This window comes from Gossypium arboreum, chromosome 10 (assembly GCF_025698485.1).
Source record: "Gossypium arboreum isolate Shixiya-1 chromosome 10, ASM2569848v2, whole genome shotgun sequence".
Classification (NCBI taxonomy): domain Eukaryota; kingdom Viridiplantae; phylum Streptophyta; class Magnoliopsida; order Malvales; family Malvaceae; genus Gossypium; species Gossypium arboreum.
In genome coordinates this window covers 2,249,248-2,267,730 of record NC_069079.1, presented here as the reverse complement: position 1 = coordinate 2,267,730, position 18,483 = coordinate 2,249,248, and the positions used below count along the sequence as shown (strand labels likewise).

The following is an 18,483-nucleotide window of genomic DNA, read 5'->3' as shown; positions in this document are numbered from 1 at the left end:
GTGCCCACCTTTCAAACTCCACTCCATTTTGTGTTCTTTTCATTTGAGATTTGGGTAACGTGGCATTGAATTTTAAAACGATGAATTAAAATTTTCAAAAAAATTAGAAGGATATAATTAAAGTTTTAATTGTTTTTTTTCAAAAACTTTTCAACTCTCAATCAGAATAAAGGTTAAGGGTTTAATTAAAAAAATTAATAAGCTTAGTGATAAATTTTAACTTTTTGACGGGTGGAGAGAGAAGAGCTCCTTTGACTTCAAGCTCTCGCTTCTTAAAATAGAATTTTTTTATTTAGAGTACTTTATAATTTATATAATTTTAAAGTAATAATGATAAAATTATACTTTAACCTCTTAAATTATAAAGATATAGACTATTAAAATAATAAAATTATATTTTTACTATCGTAAAATATAACGTAAAAAAGTAATTACAATTAATTAAGTTAAATTGAGGTTAAAAACCTTTGCTCCAACTCAAACCAAACTAATTATATGACGCTTAAACAGATTTATCATCAAATAATAATTTACTCTAATTGAAAATGATGGATGATGTTATTAGATTTATTAATTAATAGGATTGTTTAATTTCAAACTATTTTTAATATTATATATAGAAAGAAAGAAAGAAAAATTAAAACAGTAAAAAAATCAAATCAAACATCTACTTTTCATAAATTTGTAATTTAGTTCATATATTTTTATTTTAAAAAATATAGTTAATCTATTTTTAAATTTTAAAATTCAAATTCAATTATTAATATTGTTAAATTCTTTTTGTTAAATTTATTGGTGCAACATCTTTGAATAAAAAACACATTTAGTAGCAATGTAACTAAAAATATGGCACTGTAATAAATCTGAATTTAAACAAAATAATTTTAACACCATTAATAGTTGAACTTTAATTTGAAAATTTGAAAAATAGAGAGATTAAATTCCTGAGGAATTAAATTTTGAATTTGGTAAAAGTGTAATAGAGACTCATGTACCAAGAGTCGGATTGTATTTTATCTCATTTACTCAAAAAATAAACAAATTAGTCCATGTACATTAAATAAAAAAGCCAACTAGTCCTCTTCGGTTGAAATTTTCAATTATTTCTACTGTTAAAAACCGGCACAGCTAATTGAATAACCAAATAATTATACCTGGCATGCCACGTGTATCTTATAGAATAAATTTTTAATAGTAAAAATAAGTGAAAATTTTAAAAATAGGACCAATATTTTCTTTGATCTGACGTATATGAATAAAAAAAATAAAATATAATCCGATTCTTAACACAGTAATTTTCACAATATTTTTACCTTCTAAATTTAAAGAGATTTATAGCAAAATTTTAATAAACCCGTCAGTAAAATACCGAGGTTGAACTATCGGTTGAGAGATTGATCTAAAAAATAGCTTTAAACTGATTAAATTGATAACCAATTTAAATCAATAAAATTAACAGGTAGAACGATTAAACCGAATTTTTAGGAAGATATTAATCGAAACAGTAGCATGATGGGAATGGATTCAGCCATCCGTCCGTTTAAAAAACATTGCGTATCACATCAATCATACGACAAAAATAAAATTTATTGGTAGTAAAACAGCTGGAAAATCGAAAGTTCTAGCAAAACCTTCCTGAATTAGTCAGACATCGCGGCCATTATTAATTCTTTATTTTTTTTTCTCAATTTTTTATTTTGTCAGAAAATTCTAGTATTAAAGATGAAGAAAATTGTATTAATAAAATTTTATTTTAAAAAAATATGTGAAAGTTATATATATTAGCACGTTTTTGAGCTCGAGTATTATATATAGAAAAATATTATTGTTAATCCGATTTAATTTTATATTTAGTTGAAATTTTATGTAATTATTAAATATCGATAATATTAAAATTAATTTAATTTTTAAATATATGTCAACATGTAATTTATAAGGAAATAAGAAATAAGGAATTGAAGTGTCATGCATTAAGTTGAAATTTGACTGAAATCAAGCAATCAATATTCAATAGTCAAAGTTTTAACAGGAGAAATATTTATATCCAAGAGTTCCTTATACTATAAGGTTTGATTTTGGACATACCTTATCTTATAAGGTTAAAACTCTAAAAGCGAGCAAAATAAATTTATGTACCATTGAAGATGATGACATTATGTATTTTTATTAATAAAAACGAATTGATACAAAATAGAAAATAAAAATATAAAAAAGTAAATCACTTCATTTATTTTCAGATTATTTAAACTCTATGCTTCCAAATATTAGTTTCTGCGTATATACTAATACCAGGTGCGTAACTAGGGGCTGGTAGGGACGGTCTTCTTAAAATGAAAAATTTTTATTTAGGCCATTTAAATTTTTAAAATTTTAAATTAATAAAGATAAAATTATATTTTAACCCCTAAAAATAATAAAAATTTGATTTAATCTTTTAAAATTATAAAAATATAGACTATTAATTTTGACCTCCACTAAAAAAGTTTTCTAGCTACACCTATATTTATAATAGAATAACCGTAAATTTAATGAAAATCAAACAAATCAACAATTAATTTTTTTCACTAGCTGTTTTGTTTTTCAGAAAAATATCACATAGTTAATTGTATTCTTTGTAAATTTAAAAATTAATTTTATATTTTTATATTTAAAATTTAGTCTATTAACAAGATTAAAATTATTTTGTTAAATTTATATCTATTACAATACATTTTTTCTTGTATTACTACAAAGCGAGTTTTATTTATTTATTTTAAAACGTATCACCGATAAATTTAATAATGTTAACAATTAAATTTAAATTTAAAATTTGAAAAAAATTAATTTATAAATTTGTGAAAAATAGCATTTTTGAATTTATTTTTTCATCATCAATTTTTCTCGAAATAATTGGATTAAATTTAATATTGAACTAAATAAAAGACAAATACTTCCAACAATAATATTTTTTTTCCACAAACTCAAACTACAGCTTCATTTAATTTGACCAAACAGAGGTTGGTCTTTGTTTTTCATTCATTGACCAAAAAATAAAAAAAGACAATGCCCCATGTGCCCGAAATGCATGAAATTTCAATCTTTTGTGCATGCTCAAACAATACTTTATATTAGTATACCCTCGCCCTTTTTCTAATAAGTTAAAATAAACTGTTCGTTATAGAAAAATATATATATATAAAATCCTGACAAAGTTGCATTATCTAATCCCAAAACCCCCCAAAAGAAGAAAAATCTAAAAGAAAATCACTAAAGAAAGTAAAAGAAAGACCAAAGAAACAAACCACTTTCCACGGCACTAGTAGTTTCCAATAGGTGTGTGATATAAACATATATATATATATATATATATTAGAAAGTTGTAGAAGCAAAGAAGCTTTTTAACTTTAAGGGTATAAATAAAGAGAGAGGAGTGGTGTGATGATGAGTAACAAAATGAGTAGCAATTATTCAAGCCTGTCGTCGCCAAAGGCGAAAGGGCCAGCACCATTTTTGGCGAAGACATATGCTTTGTTAGAGGAAGGTGAAGAAGAAGAAAGTGGAGAGGAAGGGTGTAGCAGGAGGAGGAAGAAGATAGTATCGTGGAACAATGAAGGAACGGGTTTCGTGGTTTGGTCGCCGGCGGAGTTTTCTGATCTTACTTTGCCTAGATATTTCAAGCACAATAATTTTTCCAGCTTCATTCGCCAACTTAATACATATGTGAGTGAGTATATATATAGTACCGTTTTCTTTTGCAATCCATATTTCATTGTTTTTATTGTCGGAACTTGAACCCGGTCGTTCAGGTGAAAGCAGAGTATCCTAACCAACTAGACTACAACGGAGAAGATTAAATTTTGGCTAAACTATCAAAATAGTCATTTTTATTTATTTTAGATTATATTTTAGTCACTTATATTTAAAATATTATGTTTTAGTCACTTATGTTATCATGTTTTAACATTTTAGTCACGTACTGACGTGGCATATCAAATTATCATTTCAAAAGAAAATTTTAAGTTAAATTTTACAATTGTTCTCTATATTTTTTATTTTAAGTAATTTATTTTTTTACTTTAAAAAGATGAAAAAGAAAGAAAATAGAGGTAGAAGCATACGCTAATGAAAACTAAAGAAAAAAGTTAAAAGAATATAAAAGAAAAAATTAAATTGTTGAAAAATTATGAGAATTAATTGTATAATTTAATCTAAATTTTTATTTGAAATGATGATTTAACGTATCACATCAACTTAAAGTTACACTATTAACGATAATTAACGGATCGATAAATAAAATGTTACAATATGTTAACGTAAGTGACTAAAACGTAATATTTTAAACATAAATAATTAAAATATAATTTGAAAAAATATAAAAGTGACTATTTAATAGTTTACTCTTAAATCTTTAATTCAAAGGTAGATATTTTATGGGAAAAATACCATGAGGACTATTATGTCAAATAAATTTTTACCCTTTTTATTAAAAAATAGTAAATTAGTCAAAGTATTAAATTAAGCAGTAAATTGCTCTCTATTATAAATTTCATTTATTTTTATCAGTAAAAATGATATTGCTAATGGCATGCATTGTGTCCCTTACTACTAATAAAAATTAGATAAATTTATTAACAAAATAATTAACTTAGTCTTTAATCTAAACACAACCAGATTAAATCTGGTTTGGATACTGATATTCCGCTAATTACTCAGGGTTTTTTTTTTTTCCCAAAACGAGAATCGGACAGGATAATGGTGTCGTTAATACTACGTAGCCTTAGTCAAAATTTCGAAGGTTTTTAGTAAAGTCAAAAGGTTGCAGCGACTTAAATATATAGCCTTCATGTTAAAAAATATAGCGTTGATCACAGTGTATAATGGATTGATGTTGAAGCAGGGGTTTAAGAAGACATCATCAAGAAGATGGGAATTCAAGCACGAGAAGTTTCAGAGAGGTTACAAGCAGATGTTAATGGAGATAACACGCAAGAAAAGCGAGCCAAGTGTGTTCCCTGCTTTCTTGAAGGCATCTTCTTCAAGTGATGATCATCAAGATCATCATCATCATCAGATCATGAATGACGGCAGCAGTGCTGTTGATGAAGAAAGTACAAATGTTCATCGTCAAACGCTGATAGAGGAGAACCAGAATTTAAGGAGAGAGAAGGTGGAATTGCAGACCCAAATAGCTCAATTCAAAGATCTGCAGATCAAGCTGTTGGATTGCATTGCTCAACACACTGGAACTAGTGATCATAAAGAAACTAGGCTCTGCTAGTTAGCTAGGTTGATTTTGTTATTTTCTTTCGTTTTCCATTGTAGCCAAAAGGGTTTAAATGGTTTGTTTGGTGCTTGAGAAAATGAACGAAAATGAAAAAATGAAAAGAAAAAAGAGTTTTCATTTTAGCTTTATATATGGTCATGGAACTTATGGATTAACCTTTGCTTTCATCACTTCATTTTGTGATTTAACACAGGCCATTTGCCAAAATGATCGGAAGTGTTCGTGGGATAATATACTATTTGGTACTTAAGTTTGATTGTAATATTTAATTTGATACTTAAGTTAATTTTTTCCAATTTGGTACCCAAGTTTGACTTCAATGTTTAAGTTGGTACCCAGACCGATCAATTCAATAAATATTTGACATATGTACTCTAATAAAAGCACGAGTACTTAATTGAGAAAAAAAAAGAGAGAGAAAACTCAGATATTAAATTAAATCTGAAAGCCAAACTTGAGTACTTAAATGAGATAAGGAAAATTTTAAGTATCAAAATTCAAAAATCTAAGCACTAAATTGAACCTTGAAAATAAATTTAGGTATGAAGTGATTCTTGAAGCCAAAGTCAAGTACCAAATTGAAACAAAAAATTTCAGATATCAAATTAAAAATTAAAGCCTAACTAATGTACAAAATAGTATATTAGTCTTCATTTTCTTTAAATATCACTATTTTTGTTTAATGTGTAGAAATAATATATATTTCTATTTTATTAAAATTCTAAACATATTTTTTAATTAATTTTTTTCACGTGATGCAATAATAAAAATATGTTATATTTCATACCTATTTATAAAAGCCCAAATCTAAAGTCTTATATTAACCCATTATTTAAAAAGGCCCAAAAAATGGCCCAATATTTTATTAACCCCTATCTGTGTATCTCCTAAAACCCTACTCGAAGGTTTCGAATTTCATTTCATTTCAGTGCCAAAAATCCCCAGCAGACAGGCATGAACTCCACGAAGCTGTTGTCGAGCTCAAAATCCCTAGCTCAAAATGGGTTTTTCAGCAGATTTTATTATACTAATAGGGTCAATAAAGCCACTTTATATTCCAGGATCAGTCCTTTGGGTAGCCCTGACAAAAGCGTCGAAGCGGAGCTTGACGACTGGCTTAAACATGGGAACAACATTCGAGTTGCTGAGCTTCAACGCATCATTCACGATCTTCGTAAACGAAAGCGCTTCACTCAGGCTCTTCAGGTTTTTGGGTCTTTTGATTGCTTTTGTTTTTTTTGGCCGGGGGGGGGGGGTTGTTGTCTAATTCGCATTAATTTGTTTGAAATTTGTATTTGAAGCGCTTATCCTTTTGGGTTTTCATGGTAATATCGAATTAAGTAGTAGAGCATTGTGAAAACTTAATGATTTGCTGACTTGATTATAAGATGATTTGAATTAATATGGAAATTTTTTGTTTGAAATAATGTAGAAATCTGTAAGCTCAAGTAATGGATATGATTGAGCAAAATGCAGGGCTTATTTTGTGGTGTAAATTTTGGTTAAAATATGGGGACTTTTTTGACCTGCAAAAGTGAGTCTGTGTTTGACTGGAATTATGAACATAGCAACTAACAGAGAAAAAAGTTTCAATTTTAAAAGAATGGATACTCCACATTGTTTCCTAAAGTGGAGAATGGACTAATGTGAGCTGTTCTTAGGGCTGCAAATATAGACTTGTTAATTAAAGCTGATTATGGCATGGAGCTTGAAATTTAAATTGTTTGATACCGGTTTTTTTAGTTTATAGTGATTGAATAAGCATTGGCATGAAAGTTTCCGGTTAAGGAATTGCGATTCTAGTTGGTATATGAATGTTCAAACATTGAACCGTTGATTATGGCTAACTGATGTCTAATGGGTGCAGGTTTCTGAATGGATGAATAAAAAGGGTCTTTGTGCCTTTTCACCTACTGAGCATGCGGTGCAGTTGGATCTCATCGGTAAAGTTCGTGGATTTCTTTCTGCGGAAAGCTATTTTAATAAATTGAAGGACCAAGATAAAACTGAGAAGACATACGGTGCTCTTCTGAATTGTTATGTGCGGCAGCGCCAGATAGACAAGTCGCTCTCTCATTTGCAGAAAATGAAGGAGTTGGGTTTCGCCTCGTCAACTCTTACTTACAATGATATCATGTGTCTTTACACAAATATTGGACAGCACGAGAAAGTACCTGATGTACTGAGGGAGATGAAAGAGAACAACGTATCCCCGGACAACTTCAGTTACAGAATCTGCATCAATTCTCTAGGTGTGAGGTCTGATCTTGAGGGAATTGAAGAAATTTTAACAGAAATGGAGGATCAACCTCATATCAAGATGGATTGGAACACGTATGCTGTTGTTGCCAATTTCTACATAAAAGCAGGCCTTACAGAAAAAGCCATTGATGCACTAAAAAAATCCGAACAGAAGCTAGATAATAAAGATGGAACAGGCTACAATCATCTAATATCGCTCTATACGAGTTTGGGAAATAAAGCCGAAGTCTTCAGATTATGGGGTCTAGAGAAAGAAGCTTGTAAAAGGTATATAAACAAGGATTTCATTATCATGCTCCAATCTCTAGTGAAGCTTGATGAGTTTGAAGAAGCTGAGAAAATACTCAAAGAATGGGAATCATCCGGAAACTATTACGATTTTCGGATACCGAATATCATCATCGTTGGGTATGTTAAAAAGGGTCTACATGAAAAGGCTGAAACGATGCTCGAAAACCTGAAGGAGAAAGGTAAGACAACCATTCCTAATAGTTGGGGCATTGTGGCAGCAAGTTACTTAGATAAAGGTCAAGCAAAAAAGGCTTTCAAGTGCATGAAGGTGGCCCTATCGTTATTCACGGAGAACAAGGGGTGGAAACCGAACCTAAGGGTGGTTACGAGTATATTGGATTGGCTAGGCGATGAAGGCAGTGTTCGGGAAGTGGAAGAATTCATGGAGTCATTGAATAGAACAGTTCCGGTCGATAGAAAAATGTATCATACCTTGTTGAAGGCAAATATAAGACATGGTGAAAGAGTGGATAAGGTTTTGGACCTCATGAAAGCTGATAAGATAAATGAAGATGAAGAAACAAAATCAATATTGGCCATGAAATCCAGCTAAATTCATTAGGTTGGTTCCTCATTTTTCATTCATATTGACTTTGAATTTTACCCCTTCTTTTTTGTGGTTATCTCATTTGCCTCTACGGCTTATGTGAATTTTCTTAATGGATACGTATTGTAGTTTTGTTTAGCACTGTTCTTGAGGAGCATTTCATTTACATAAAAAGTCTATTAATTGCTAGTTTCATAGTAAATTTTAGTGAATGTTATCAATTTTGAATTGTGATTAGTTTGATGTAATGTAATAATTTGCAGGTGATATATGCTTCTGTTTTTTTCAATATTTTTCATGAAAAAGTTTTAAGGTTAATATTCGAATTAGTACTTCAATGTTTAATTTGGTACGGCTTTAATATTCAATTTGACGCTCAAATCTACATGTGAACCAATGAATATTTGATTGGCCCGTATGATATAAACTAATGCTTTTTTTAAAAAATTATATACAATTTGATACTTGAATTTAATTTTAATTTTTAATTTAGTATTTTAATTTGACTTCAATTTTCGTTTTGGTACTCAAATCAAACATTGTGTGATCCAATAAATATTTGACATAAATGATGAAAAATAATAAGTACTTAATAGAAAAAAAAGTACTAAATTAAATATTAAAGCTAAACTTGAGTGTTCAATTGGAAAATAATTCTAGTATCAACTAAGGCAGAAAAAAATCTAAAGCCAAGCTCATATACTAAATAGTATATTAACCCAATAACTTAATTTAAGAAATAAATATAATCCATAATGTTGATGGAAGTTAAACATTTTTATCTTCTAAAAATATGCCAAAATACAAGGCATAGACAAAGGTTTCCCACTGCTCAAAGATGCAAATTGTGCATATACATACAGTAAAGTACGAACTTTAATCAACTTGAAAAACACAAGTAGATAAAAGAGTTTTAAAGCAAATTAAAACCAGAAAAAAAAAAGAAAAACAAAACAAAAAAAACTAGTTTTTAAGTACTGTTAATTGGCATACATTCAACCTCATGACTGAGAAATCGGGAAATGAAATCAAGGTTTGCCCCAAAAGTCATTTATTTTAAACAAACTGAATCCACCTTTACTCGGACAGTGTCACTTTCAGTTCACCATTGTTTCGCAGTTCCAGTACGATATCACAACCTCCGATAAGCTCACCTTTGTAATAAAGCTGAGGAAAGGTCGGCCAGTTTGAGAAGACTTTCAATCCCTGTCGAACCTCATCGTTGGTTAAAATATCGAATGACCCAAAATCAATGCCTTCCTCTTTTAGGGCGTTGACAACTTTAGAGCTGAAGCCACATCTTGGATTATCGGGGGTACCCTTCATAAAGAGCATCACCGGTGAAGATGAAATCAAACTTTTTAGATGGTCTTCTAGTGTCTCTTCCTTAACAATGCCTTTCTCGGTTAAAATCCTTTTGAGTTCACCACTTTTCTGCATCTCTAACGCAATGTCTGATCCACCGATAAGTTCACCTTTAATATACAATTGAGGGTAACTTGACCAATTTGAATAAACTTTCAGTCCTTGACGAACTTCATCGTCTGAGAGTATGTCGAAACTCTCGAAATCAACTTTCTCTTGTTTAAGGATTTCAACTACCTTGTGGCTAAAACCACACTTGGGCTCATCAGGCTTTCCCTTCATAAACAGCATAACCGGGCTTGAATTAATCAAGCTTTGAAGCCGAGAATTTAGGTTTGCGGTCAATCCGGTCGGTTCCAAGATGCCACCAGTTCCTTGTTCAGTCCCGATAATATCAACTCCGTGATCTCTAAAAACTTCTTTAAGTTCACCACTTTCATGCATGGCAATTGCTATATCACATCCACCAAGAAGTTCACCTTTGCAATAGAGTTGAGGAAAAGTTGGCCACTTCGAGAACTTCTTTAAACCTTCCCGAACTTCATTGTCTGATAGAATATCAAATGTTCCGAATTTCACCTTTTCATCCTTCAAAATATCAACAACTTTTCTGCTAAAACCACACTTGGGTTCTTCAGGGTTTCCTTTAATGAATAGCATTACAGGATGAGAGTCAATCAATTGCTGCAATCGTTTCTTAATTTTGTCATCGAGACCAGTTTGCACTTGATTTCCCGTTTGGGATGAACCGTTTGCCTTTGCCAAATCTTGGACACTCTCGAGGACGGTGGGGCCAGCAGCCATCCCAAGACTAGCAGGAGCAGCAGCTTCTCCGGGGTTAGTTGAACCAGCAACCTTGGCAACTTTGTTGGCCAGACTGGAAGGATCTGCACCCTCCAATTTATCGACAACCTTTCCATCCTAATAGAAACAATGAAAAAGCTGATCATAAGCTCACATTTTGGAGAATATTTAAATAGCAAAATGGAATACTAATCAAAACGAGCATCAAGAGATAGAACTTAGAGCAAATTATCAACTGCAATATTGAAAAGAAAAAAGAACAGTCACAATTGGATAGTCCAGCCCCAGTCGGTGGTAACATGGAAAATTATTGCTTTATTCAAGATGGAAAAGAGAGGTACGGGCAATTTTGGTTAAATGCCCAAGTCAATTCCCCTCACCTTCTAGTACTGGCAAGACAAGCTTAGAGTGAATTCAACATCCCTCAAAGGATCAATCTACCTATAGGAAGTCCCTCCTATCACATGGAAACTCTTAGCCTAGGACTCCCCACTCCCCGGTGTAAGAACAAGCGCAGCTAATGATAATTGCACATCCTATTTATCGAGAAAATAAGAATGAAACCAATATTTCACAATACTTTTCATCTTTAGTCCACATACTGAATCAGGGTACATTCATGAATTGAACCAACTTCAGTTCTAGCATGCTGACACATAAATTCATGAATTAAATCAACTCAAGTGCAAAAATAATCATATATTTTCTTTCAATGGTCACTTAATTGAAAATTGCACAACCAAGTTATTGTGAAAATAAGTAACAATTAACAATATTTCGTAAACATTTTTGCTCTTTTCTCCACATGCAGGCCTAGATCATATTCAAGAATTAAATAGAATTTTCTGCTAGCATGCGTGTATGTCCATGATCGGACCAGTATAGACAAGTGGCCCTAAGAAATCAACCTTTGTGTTTTGCCCTCTATTACCTGTCTGGAAGAGCCATAAAAGAAACCAATAATATTCAATCATTACAAATCCACACACACCACCAAAATGTATAAGGTTACTTATTTCATCTATATATACCTATGTTACTTGGAACGCGGATCAGTCCAATTTGAAGAACAAAAACTAGAACGTAAATTCACTAGGGATAGTCTTCTCCAGTTCGTTCAGTAGGAACTGGATGCGTTTTCTTTTGGAACTTACATATAGTTTTTGTGATATACAAAAATATAAACACAAATAACTAGTTTTACTGAATTATATTGCTAGTGTTCCCTGTTCTGTTACGGAACATGCGTACCAATTCGAAAATCACTAGGGATGTACACTCCTAAAAAGAACAGGAATTAGCCAACTCTAATTCATAAAATTAAAACATATTCAATTTTTTAAAAAATACCCACCAAAAGACTTTACCTTGAAGAAGACAAAAAAAGGCACAGCAGAAACCGAGTATTCCTCAGATATCTCAGGCTGTTCTTCAGCTTCTACCTGCAATAAAAAATTAAAAAAAAATCAATATCCCTCATTCAAATAACAATTTTTTTACCCCCAAAAGAAGAAAAAAAACGATAAAAATCACTGAAAAGGGAAATTTTCAAAGTTTCGAAGAAGAACCCTAAGGAAGTGAGAGTTGGGGAAATCGGTGGAGAGGTGAGAAAACACTTGGTCCATCTGTTTTGAAGCCTCACACCATGAAGCCCAGAAGTGAAGGATAAGCGTTGCGCCACTCTGCCGTAACCCATCGAGTTCACCCTTGGACAGCACATCTTTCACTGAACCACCAGCACCACCTCCTCCCATTATTACGGTTTTCGATATTTGAGCTATTTTCTTCTCTGCTTCGAAGTGAAATGGAGAAGAGATTGGTAGACGGCGCTTATTGAGTAACACAATTCCACCCTTTTTTTAATGCTTTTTTATGTGTGTGTGTTTGTTTTGTTCACAAACCACTCGAAAACCAGTTCCAAAAAACCTTGAAGTGGAACATGGTTCTTTGTTTTTAGGTATTTAAGAGGTCATGGATTTCCTGCTTTGTTTCCACGCTATTTTATTGACGATTATATTGATCAATCGCCGTTGGTTTGTTTTTGGCCGTTCGATTAACTTTTAACTCATTTTTTCTAGGCCCTACTAAAAAGAACAGTGAGTCGAATATCTGTATCCTTTAAAGGGTTATAGCTTTTCTATTAAATTTAAAAACTAGATTCATTTTTTTCTTAAATTTAATTTTTTAAGATTTATCGATTTAGATAAAAAATTTGACTGATATACTAAGGGATTAAACCAATTAAAACGAAAATTACTTGAAATCGATAAAAATTAAAAATTGACACAAAAACTAATAGTCGAATCAATTTAACTATATATATTTTTATTTTTTATAAATTTTAATTAATTATGAATTATTGTTAGTTTAGCAGATGAACTAATTAAACTGATTGAATTGGGAACCAATAATCTGATCTGTTTAACCATTTGTCCGATTACGTAACACAATCTCAAAATGTATTTTTCAAGTTTAAGGCCTAAAATGAATTTAATTGGCAAATTCAAGTACCAAAGTAAATAAAATAAGTGTACAAGTACCAAAATGAACTTAGTAACCAAATTTAGAAGCAAAAATTATATTATCCCTTTTAACTTATGCAATTTAATTTAGCATAATTTGTTTTTTTTTAATTTAATCCGTATTTGTATGATAATTACTAGTTAGTTCAATAAAAATTCATGGTAACATTTTAACTGAAATAATTAACTATATTACCATAATTATCTATTTAATTTTGAAAGTGAAAGTATCATGAAAGCACTTATACTATAAGTTAGATTACATTTTGTCCTCTTTACTCAAAAAATGAGTAAATTAGCCCTTATACATTAAATCAAAAGCAGACTAATCCTTCAGTTAAAATTTCATCTATTTTTACTATTGTACATTGACATAAGATACACATAGTGAGCCATGTGTAATTATTCAATTATTCCATCAATTACGCTAATTTTTAGTAATAAAAATAGTTGAAAATTTAACTAAAAGACTAATTTACTTTTTAATTTAACGCATAAAAATTAATTTACTCTTTTTTAGTAGATAAAATAAAATACAATTTGACTCATAATATAGAAACTTCCATGATACTTTCATTAATTTTTACAAACTAATAACACTAAAAAAAGAACAAATTATAATAAATTAAAATACAATTAAACCTAAAATTTTATCATAATAAAAGACCAATATCACAATTCAATATAATAGAAGGACCAAAATCATAATTTGACCATGAACGTTGTTTGCAAATCATTAAATCAAATTGCTAGCTAATCTTGAAATAAGATGCAAAAAAAACCCATCTGGGCTAATAGTTAACGCGTTTATCGCCACAGGTGTAGTTTGAGTTTAAATTATACTAGTTGTGTCTGTTGTTCGAGCTTTACCCTATTCTTGTATTTAAAAAAAAAAATCAACAAAAAAAATCATTTCACCACCACCAAAAAAACAAGATTCCAATTAATTTCAATTTTCATTACAGTTGCTTTGCAATAACAAAATATAATTTAGAGAAAAAAAATACAGTTTTCCAAAAAGAATCAAACAACACAGCGAAGTTTCAATCTTTAGGCTCAAGTTTTCATCAAACAATAGCCTTTTAATGTTCAAAGAGATGGCATTTTTTTGCCAAAGCTCAAGCTTTTAGGGTTTATTTTATCTAACCGAATCCTTATTACTCCACAAGTTTCACCTTCACTCCATGTTATTGATTCTTTCTCCAACAGCCTCTTAACCTGAAACATTTAAAACCAACCAAATCGGTACCTAAAATATTGGCTTTTCTCTGAGTCTGTTTGAATTGACGGTCGAGATTCGAGGCAGTGAGATTAGTTTGAAAAACTTTACCGATTGTCTACGACGGCCTTTTGACGAGTCTTCTTCATTTGTTTCTAGAATGAGTTTTAGGTACTTGAATGCTGGTTGAAAAACATAAACCATGAGTGAAAAAACAGGTTTAAAGTACCTGGAAGATCCTTGTATTATAAGAACTGGATCAAACTAGTCCCCATAATACTAAAAAAATCAAGTAAGCCCAAATTATAACAGAGTTACCATTTCCTGTATAATTGAAAAAAATAATTTTCAAGACATTTTATAAACAGAAAATGTCAACTCAATTCTAATTTAGCCTTATTTGATTCTTTTTAATAGTATAGGGACTAAATTGATCTATTTAATAGTAGAGGGACTAATTGGATCAGGTCCAAAGGACCTCTTGGATACATTCACTCATAAAACAGCATAGTTCAAGGGTAAAAATCATATTCTGGAAGAAATGGTTTGACTTACATGGGATGCCTGCTAGTGAAGATAGATGGCATTTCAAAAGACGAATTGCTTCCTTTGCGCCATGTTCATGCAAGTCGAGTGAAATTTCATCTTCCGCATCTGGGCCCCTGACAAATCCAATCAAGAAAAGGATATGAGAGAGAGAGTATAAAAAACGGGTCCATAAACATGTTGAAGAACAAGAAGCTAACCGAGTTTCGAAAATCTTTTGATTTGATTCTTCATCTGCTTGGCAAGCCTTTTCACGAAAAAATTGTCCCTGCCACACCAAATTCATCCATAATTCAGGTAATCGACTCATGACACTGCATTCATCCCAGGCGACAGATTATGCATATATTTTACTTTACATTTTAGACGAATATTTTACCTGTTCTACAAGTCTGTTTGCCAGATCTTTATCCCCTTTAGCGAAAGCGTCAATAGCCTGACAAGGAATGCATCGCAGTTAATTAGAATACAAAGGTTATTGACGTATAAATTGCATCGAACATTTGATGATAGTGTCAACATGCAAAAATTGACTGCGATTTTAAAACCACAAGACTTACAGCTTTATAATATTCCTTCATTGTGCCCCTATATTCCGTCACAGCTCTTCGAAGAGCCTGGAAACCATATTCTTCATCTTCATCTGCATGTAAAGCATCGAATAAGATGAATTAAAATTTGCATATAAATAAAAGGAACTCGAGCATATTACTCATATTACTCAATACTGAGTTACATAAACTTCCAAGTGAAATGTACGATGTCGCGTACCATCTTTTTTATCTTCTTGCGAGTGAACTCTATCAACCTTGGACTCAGAATCGAAGTCAATTAGGGGTCCTTCCACGGGTTCTCCTAATGCAATAGACCTTTGTCCTGCCCTCACTCTTCTCGTAGGCAATTCATCTAATCTCTCGGGAGCACTAAATAAAGCGGTCCAAATCTCCTTTTGGAGATCGTATCTATCCTTCTTTTGTCTTGTTCCACCATTGGTGTTCAAACCTATGTTTCTGCTAGCAAGTAAAACATTTTGGGATAGCCCATTAGGAACTGTAAAGAATAAAACTTACTTTTCGTGTGAAATAACTAATATGAACTCTAACAAGAAATAATAAAACTTACTTTTTGTGTGAAGGTTCCTCTGATATTGGATGCTTATCATTAGTCTGTAAAAATGGGAATTCGTAAGAAAAAAGGATAACCGATCCTGAAGATTATATAATTGAGTTTAATGCAAATAGAGAACATAAAAATATTTCTGGAAGGCAAGCTTAATACATAGAGCTTAAATTACAGACATTGCACAATACCATGTACAATGATACATGTCACAGGGTTTTACGAACTTGATTAGACTAACCTTTTTACTGGACTCACCGAGAATTTTATTTCCTTCATCCAAACTCATAGCTGACCGGTCAAGGAGCCTCTCCATACTCTTATAAATCAATAGAGAGGGAAAAGAACCGTTAGAATAACCTTTGAAAGCGTCTTTGAAGTAGAATAGCAATGAAAAAGATCAACGAACAGTAAATCAAGGCAATACAAAATTCATTTCCCTTTTAGTACATGATACTTTGCATCAAAAAATCTGCAGAAAAGCACATTTGGTCTTCTGAAATGAGGATAGTATCTATACCTTTTGCATGTCGTATCCACAGCTATCTGCATATAAACCAATAAATAAATAAAACTAGATTAGTGGTCATGCAAGATCATGTATGACGTGCTTATGTATATAGGCAATGATTAACAGTAGGATTACCGAGAACTTCTTTGATCACATTCCTCTCAAGTTGAAATCCCGCGCCAAGCATTTTGAAAAGAAAATCTTCCATATCTTTGTGCAAACGGTCCTCTTTTGGAGGACTGGATTTACGTCCTTCTCCCCAAAATACAGATGCCGGCCACTCCTTTGAGTCTACCTTTAAAGGTTTGGTTCGTGGACTGGAACCATTAGTCGAAGGGGCGGACTTCATATACCCCTTTCCAAGCATGCTCGAAACAATGCCTCCTGAAACCGGTCTCCATTTTTGCTTTACAGTTCTTGAATCCCCATTTGCTTGACAATAATTCTGACAACTATCACTACTAGATGATTCCAAAGGTTTATCCTTTTTCAGCTCGCTATTAGTCGTATTACTAGAAGCTGAAACCGGTCTCCATTTTTGCTTTACAGTTCTTGAATCCCCATTTGCTTGACAAGAATTCTGAGAATTATCACTACTAGATGATTCCAAAGGTTTATCCTTTTTCAGCTTGCTATTACTCGTATTACTAGAAGCTGAAATCGGTTGCCAATTTTGCTTTACAGTTCTTGAATCCCCATTTGTTTGACAAGAATTCTGAGAACTATCACTACTGGATGATTCCAAAGGTTCATCCTTTTTCAGCTCGCTATTGGTTGCATTACTAGAAGCTGAAACCAGTCGCCATATTTGCTTAGGGGCTGTAAAATCCCCATTCACTCTAGAACAATTCCGGGAATTATTAGCTCGGGATGATTCCAAAGTTTCACCATTTTTTCGTTCTACAGAGGTATTCCCCTGCATTCTAAACAGAATTTCACTGGCTATATCCACATTCCGGTCTGCTTCACAGTAAGCAGAAGCAATGTCGTTAAGCGAAAATACAGATCCGAATGCATCAAGCAAACTGTTCAATGCACTCTCCTCATCGTATCTCAATCCATTTAAACCAGACACCTCCATTTCATCAAGCTTCAAAACCCCCCAAAAAAAACCATGTGGGTAAAAATAAGAAATGATTCAATGTATAATGTTTATATCAATAATCAACATTTAAACTTTTTTTCAAAGGATGAATCACATTGGTCACATTATTTAGCAAATTTGTAGCCAACAAAAATTGGAAAAAAAAAAAGATGATTAAGATACAACAGATCTAGATTCTATAGCTAAAGCTAGTCATCAGCCAAAAAAAAAAATTCAAATTTGATCAAAGAAGTATCATCATAAGCTACCACAAAACTCTTGGTTCTGCCATGTTATATATATATATATATATATATATATATATATATATACACACTTAGTACAATCCACCTTTGGGATATAAAGGAGAGAGCTTTATTTTCTAAAGTTTCAAAAACAACAAACTTGAAAACAAAATATAATGATTTTAAGATTCAGCAACCAAATATTAATAGCCATAACTATAATCGAAAACGATCTAAAACACACACACACAAAAAAAAAAAAAAAAAAAAGATCAAATATTACCAATTTTGGCTGCAAAGAATCAACTTCCAAAGGGGAAAAAAGTTATAATTTTTAATTCAAAGGAAATAGAGAGTTTTAAAGCACTTACCAAAGGGTTTTTCAGTGAAAGGCTTTGGAGGAGGCGAAGTTGAAATTCTTGCAGAGTTTGGTGAATTATTTATTTATTTATAAAAAAACTAAAATATTTAAAAATTGAAAAAGGAAAAAAAAAGGGAAAAAAATTATTTTGGCGCTGAACATGAGTAAGATTTGATATTGCTACATTGATTGAGAGTGTCGGAGTACATTGATTGAGAGTGTCGGAGTAAATTCTTTATTTTTATTACGCAGAAAATCTGGTTGACTGAAATTGTTGAAATTGCTTAGAAATTTGATTTTTTTTTCCTTCGTTTTAGCCGTGTGTGGGTCTTCAAGTCTTAGAG

General features: G+C 31.5%; 4 protein-coding genes across 4 annotated transcripts; 2 read left to right on the top strand and 2 right to left on the bottom strand.

Annotated features, from left to right (window-relative positions):
* The first annotated feature begins 3,333 nt into the window (after positions 1-3,333).
* On the top strand, positions 3,334-5,513 carry LOC108488637 (heat stress transcription factor B-2a-like). The gene is made up of 2 exons (XM_017792929.2): positions 3,334-3,699; positions 4,877-5,513. Exons 1-2 carry the CDS (start codon positions 3,418-3,420, stop codon positions 5,255-5,257), a joined length of 663 nt encoding a protein of 220 aa, XP_017648418.1. The 5' UTR covers positions 3,334-3,417; the 3' UTR covers positions 5,258-5,513.
* Positions 5,514-6,135: 622 nt separating this feature from the next.
* Positions 6,136-8,652, top strand: LOC108487161 (pentatricopeptide repeat-containing protein At4g21705, mitochondrial). Its single transcript, XM_017791425.2, has 2 exons — positions 6,136-6,469; positions 7,131-8,652. Exons 1-2 carry the CDS (start codon positions 6,218-6,220, stop codon positions 8,367-8,369), a joined length of 1,491 nt encoding a protein of 496 aa, XP_017646914.1. The 5' UTR covers positions 6,136-6,217; the 3' UTR covers positions 8,370-8,652.
* A 486-nt stretch (positions 8,653-9,138) lies between these two features.
* Positions 9,139-12,534, bottom strand: LOC108489482 (monothiol glutaredoxin-S17). Its single transcript, XM_017794062.2, has 3 exons — positions 12,101-12,534; positions 11,900-11,974; positions 9,139-10,649 (listed from the first exon to the last, which is right to left on the bottom strand). Exons 1-3 carry the CDS (start codon positions 12,284-12,286, stop codon positions 9,441-9,443), a joined length of 1,470 nt encoding a protein of 489 aa, XP_017649551.1. The 5' UTR covers positions 12,287-12,534; the 3' UTR covers positions 9,139-9,440.
* A 1,432-nt stretch (positions 12,535-13,966) lies between these two features.
* On the bottom strand, positions 13,967-18,483 carry LOC108487141 (putative nuclear RNA export factor SDE5). Its single transcript, XM_017791394.2, has 12 exons — positions 18,150-18,483; positions 16,585-17,539; positions 16,459-16,484; positions 16,180-16,257; positions 15,942-15,985; positions 15,591-15,829; positions 15,380-15,462; positions 15,199-15,255; positions 15,020-15,087; positions 14,829-14,935; positions 14,385-14,455; positions 13,967-14,272 (listed from the first exon to the last, which is right to left on the bottom strand). Exons 2-12 carry the CDS (start codon positions 17,528-17,530, stop codon positions 14,144-14,146), a joined length of 1,848 nt encoding a protein of 615 aa, XP_017646883.1. The 5' UTR covers positions 17,531-17,539; positions 18,150-18,483; the 3' UTR covers positions 13,967-14,143.

Coding starts and splice junctions, on each gene's coding strand:
- LOC108487141 (XM_017791394.2), bottom strand. CDS start 17,530: ATGGAGGTGTCTGGTTTAAATGGATTGAGATACGATGAGGAGAGTGCA. Junction 15,986..16,179: donor TCGGTGAGTCCAGTAAAAAG/GTTAGTCTAATC, acceptor CCATTTTTACAG/ACTAATGATAAGCATCCAAT. Junction 14,936..15,019: donor CAAAAGATTTTCGAAACTCG/GTTAGCTTCTTG, acceptor TGGATTTGTCAG/GGGCCCAGATGCGGAAGATG.
- LOC108489482 (XM_017794062.2), bottom strand. CDS start 12,286: ATGGGAGGAGGTGGTGCTGGTGGTTCAGTGAAAGATGTGCTGTCCAAG. Junction 11,975..12,100: donor CCAACTCTCACTTCCTTAGG/GTTCTTCTTCGA, acceptor TTTTTATTGCAG/GTAGAAGCTGAAGAACAGCC. Junction 10,650..11,899: donor CTTTTTTTGTCTTCTTCAAG/GTAAAGTCTTTT, acceptor TGTTTCTATTAG/GATGGAAAGGTTGTCGATAA.
- LOC108488637 (XM_017792929.2), top strand. CDS start 3,418: ATGATGAGTAACAAAATGAGTAGCAATTATTCAAGCCTGTCGTCGCCA. Junction 3,700..4,876: donor TTCGCCAACTTAATACATAT/GTGAGTGAGTAT, acceptor ATGTTGAAGCAG/GGGTTTAAGAAGACATCATC.
- LOC108487161 (XM_017791425.2), top strand. CDS start 6,218: ATGAACTCCACGAAGCTGTTGTCGAGCTCAAAATCCCTAGCTCAAAAT. Junction 6,470..7,130: donor GCTTCACTCAGGCTCTTCAG/GTTTTTGGGTCT, acceptor TAATGGGTGCAG/GTTTCTGAATGGATGAATAA.